This window comes from Manduca sexta, chromosome 22, assembly GCF_014839805.1.
Source record: "Manduca sexta isolate Smith_Timp_Sample1 chromosome 22, JHU_Msex_v1.0, whole genome shotgun sequence".
Lineage (NCBI taxonomy): Eukaryota > Metazoa > Arthropoda > Insecta > Lepidoptera > Sphingidae > Manduca > Manduca sexta.
The window spans coordinates 11122143-11126562 of record NC_051136.1 but is presented as its reverse complement, the minus strand read 5'-3'; the positions used below and the strand labels follow the sequence as shown (position 1 = coordinate 11126562).

General features: G+C 30.1%; 1 protein-coding gene across 1 annotated transcript; it reads left to right on the top strand.

Moving 5' to 3' along the window:
* The first annotated feature begins 650 nt into the window (after nt 1–650).
* LOC115442145 (retinal rod rhodopsin-sensitive cGMP 3',5'-cyclic phosphodiesterase subunit delta) lies at nt 651–3683 on the top strand. The gene is made up of 5 exons (XM_030167121.2): nt 651–898; nt 1794–1825; nt 1993–2144; nt 2578–2714; nt 2920–3683. The coding sequence occupies exons 1-5, from the start codon at nt 828–830 to the stop codon at nt 2999–3001; spliced, it is 474 nt and encodes a 157-aa protein (XP_030022981.1). The 5' UTR covers nt 651–827; the 3' UTR covers nt 3002–3683.
* Nucleotides 3684–4420: the final 737 nt, after the last annotated feature.

Here is a 4420-nt window from a genome sequence, read left to right as displayed (position 1 = left end):
AACACGGTTCGTTAGACGCAAGCTATTACGATTATTGCACATTATTACAAACAATAATTCAGTTGTTAAATATATATCTGCCATAATTGTAAATATATAAATAAAACTTAATCTACAATAAATATTTTTTCGATATAGATTCATTTCAGAACCATTCTATACTAAAGTTTTTAATTCCAATTTGACAATAGCGTGCCAGATTCCTATTTTAATTGATAAGTGATAACGAAACGTTTAGATTTGAGAACTAGTTATGTTCTATTAGACTTTATTGATCTGTTATATTTCGCAAATCGAGATAAGAATTATTAATATATCTATAGAGACTAGTGCCCTTATAAGTCGGTTATTTATGTATTACTAGATGCATTTCCTCCGGCAAAATATACGTCAATAATTTCCTCATATCAAAGTATCTCCATTTCTTTTATAGCTATATGTAAGTAAAGTATTACAAATCACACTTTCTTTCAATTATGTATAAAACCTTTAAAAAAAGACATAATACATACATAGTATAATTAACATGAATTATGTAATTATTACACGAAAAATAGGTATATTTAGTCATAAACTAACGGTGTATATCATGAATCAAATAAAAATAATCTTATTTTTATTTTTTTACGATTTATCAATTGTATTTCATAACGCAAGAGGCAACTAACAACTGGCAACAATTGTAATCTATAAGTCAAACAGCAAATTTTACGTCAAATGTGAAGTGAAATGTGATGTATATTGTTTGTATTTTGTTGTGATTCATTATTAATTCAGTAAAATTATTGTTAAACAATCAATAATATAAAATAACAAATTCAGTAAACATGACCGAAGTATTGCCCGCTGAGGAAGCCAAACAAGACCGTGTGGAAACCATACTCAAAGGGTTCCAGATGTATCCTTTTTTACGTTACCTACACACCTGGATTTGCCAAAATTTTTGTAAAATTTTGATTTCATTTAAGATTAAGTTATGTGATAAAGGTTTTGTAGCTAAAATTGGATCAAAACGAGGGTTTGAAACTTATGTATGAGTAAGGAGTATAATACTTTATGCATCTATGCCATAGATTCCATGGTATCAGTGACGACTTGCTGTGTACCTATAGATTAGACTACAGGATGAATTGCCCGGTTCGATTAAGATGTCACCTTTTTCTGATCACAGAAAACTGAACTTCGTCGTATTACGTACAATTGCTGGTGACTCGAAAGATAATTGCTGTTAATTTACGTGAATGCGAGCAAACTGTTACCCCCCAAGAACAAACACTAGCATGAATAACATACCACTAAAAAAATATCTATTATGTATACTTTTTACAGTTCTGTAAATGAAACTGTTTGACATATTTACACTTGTAAATAGTAGTAGAATCCACAACCTTTACAGAGATTCATAAAATAAAATTGTGTTTGTTACTCTAAAATATTGGTAGGTAGATATTGATTTTAATAAATTAATAAAAAAGCCTAATAAAAAACAAAAAACTTATTCAATAGATTGCAAGAAATCCAAGTATAGATTTTTAACTTGCTTACAAATTACTAATTTTTACTGGTTCATTCTCAACACCAGATTGAAAGTTAATATTGGGACTGTTTACTGATATCAGCTATAAGCCTTACAAATCATTTTGCAAAAAAAATAATAGTGTGTCCTTGTGTTCTGTAAATACACTGCCTCTATAGAAAACATAAAGTATTGATCCCTATCCAGGTGGAGTCTTTTTTATGACATTTCCCATCTATTGATTTTATACATACATTTTCTTAACATTATAAAACAGTAACTGGATGAATCTTCGAGATGCCGACACAGGTAATAGTTTTTACAGTATTTAACCTTCATGTAACTCAGCTACAATGTTTTAATCAATAAATTATTTTTATTTATTGTTTATTCTGTATATATTTTTAGCGGCATAAAAAAATTATTGTGTTTTTATAATTAGAAATAATAATCTTATAATATCTTTCTTCTTCCAGGCAAGATCCTTTGGCAGCACAATGAGGATATGTCGAGTACTGACGTAGAGCATGAGGCCAGGGTTCCTAAAAGGATCCTGAAATGCCGAGTGGTCTCCCGTGAAATGAACTTCAGCTCTATAGAGTCTATGGACAGATTTCGGCTGGAACAAGTGAGAGACAAAATATTTTGTAATACATAGTAATATTTGCATTGTCCCACTGTTGGGCACAGGTCTCCTCTACCACGGAGAGGGACTAGACCTTCGTCTACTATGCTGGCCTAGTGCAAATTGGCAGACTTCACATACCTAGTAAAATTAGTGTAAAGAATTTTGTGTTTTGCTTCACTGATAAAGCAAACTATAAATTCACTAAGAATATATATAGATATAAGGTTTGAAGTCAGAGGTGCGCACCCTTGGGTTTTAACCTGTGGTCATTTGTCTAGACTGGTCATTCCACTTCTAAACAGGCTATTGAATATACATTATACTTATACCATTGTATTTCTTACCATTTTAAATAAATAAATACTTTAAAATAACACTACACAAATATGATTCTTTCTAATTAATGCATAAATGTAAATTTATTTATTTTCAGAAAGTGCTGTTCAAAGGCCGCTGTCTAGAAGAATGGTTCTTTGAGTTTGGCTATGTGATCCCCAACTCTACCAACACTTGGCAGTCTGTGATCGAGTCTGCACCAGAGTCTCAAATGATGCCAGCAAATGTATTGAAGTAAGCTATAATATACTATTATTGATTTTAAAAAAGCATGGTCTAGCTGTCAATATCAATAAGTGAATACTTATTATAAAACAGTTGTTTGATCAAACCAATTAGGCGAATAAGAGAGGTGTTGCTATTACATTATTTTGCAGAAACAACAATAAATATTAAATTAAGAAATGAGATGTTAATATGTTATTTAATTTGTTTCCAGTGGTAATGTGGTGATCGAGACAAAGTTCTTCGATGGAGACCTGCTGATAACAAAATCGCGAGTCAGACTATTCTATGTGTAAATCATTTAACATAGAAATGATGCATTTACTAGTCGCCATTTTTAAGCATTTTTGTCGTAATAACTAATAAAATATATGTCTTGTAGTAATCTTTCCAGGCAGAAACCTTTTTCGATAGATATCACAAGTGACCTTAAAATTCAAAATTTTCTTATTACCTTCACATTTGTATAAAAAGACATCTTATGGCATAAAAAATTGAAAAAATATGTGATTGCTTACAAATAACATTAAGTAGTATTTTGAAATTCCATATCTGATATGTGTTAATATAGATTTATTGTTGTAATGTGTAAAAATATTATTTATCAATTATTTTTGTAAGATAATGTTGGCACAAAGGTGTTTTAGTTTATAATTATTTGCTTTAAGTTGTTGCAATGCAGCAATACTATTTGTTGATGCACACATAATAAATAGCACAAAATAGCTTTTTAATCATATTATAACTGGTATTAATAATTTACATATACTCTCTATCCAGATTAGCAACTATGGTGTCTGATACCATAATTGCAACTGATATAGTTACTAATTGTCAGTTGCTTTCTTACAATATTTTATAACTTGGATTTTATACTGAACCATTTTTCATTATGTGTGGTTATCAGTAGACAATCACTGTGAGCTCACGATTTCCTATTTATTGTAAACAAATTCACTAATAAATGTATGTGCTCTATGCTGGGTTTTAATTTCACGAAATTAATCATAATGATTTGGGTTACTTTACATTTATTCATGATTTCTCAATTCTCCTTAATGAATCTAAACTATTTTTATTCATTGTTATTAAATTAAGTGCTACAGTTTTTTTTTCAAATAAGTTATTTAAGTTACCAAAATAATATATTGTTTTGTTTGTCGTATGTCTTCCTAATTCTCAAATATTATTTTACATAAAAACAAAGTCCCCATCCCGTATAAGACGGATATCTGTCTGAATGAGATAAATTCAAAAACTGACTGAACGGATTTTCACATAGTTTACACAAGCGGATGGTAGTAATTCACCACGAAGGTTTATTTGTATAATTCATTAATGGTTTGTGTAAATATGACAGTAATTGTTGGAGATTTGGGAATAATCGAGCCGATAAGGAGCTAGCATTGAAAATCCTTTTAGATATAGCAAAAAGATGTATGGTGGAATATATATCGGATGTATATTAATGTATCTTTTACACCATACAATTTAAATCAGAAGTTACATCACGAAATCAATACTCTCACGACAAAATAAATTCAATCGATCTTACATCGACGCGCTGCCCGCAGTCGCCCACTATTACTATATAAGCTAAGCGATGAATAGCATGAGAGAAACACTACGAAAGAAAAAAATGTAGACATATTGGGGCGAACCCGAGGCAGATCGCTAACTTATAATTTTGTGTAGTTACACATTACGAGCAACAA

What these genes read in the sequence shown, in the direction of transcription:
- LOC115442145 (XM_030167121.2), top strand. Translation starts at nt 828, where the DNA reads ATGACCGAAGTATTGCCCGCTGAGGAAGCCAAACAAGACCGTGTGGAA. An exon ending in ATACTCAAAGGGTTCCAGAT is followed by an intron (nt 899 to 1,793) that starts GTATCCTTTTTT and finishes ATTATAAAACAG; the next exon opens with TAACTGGATGAATCTTCGAG. An exon ending in ACAGATTTCGGCTGGAACAA is followed by an intron (nt 2,145 to 2,577) that starts GTGAGAGACAAA and finishes ATTTATTTTCAG; the next exon opens with AAAGTGCTGTTCAAAGGCCG.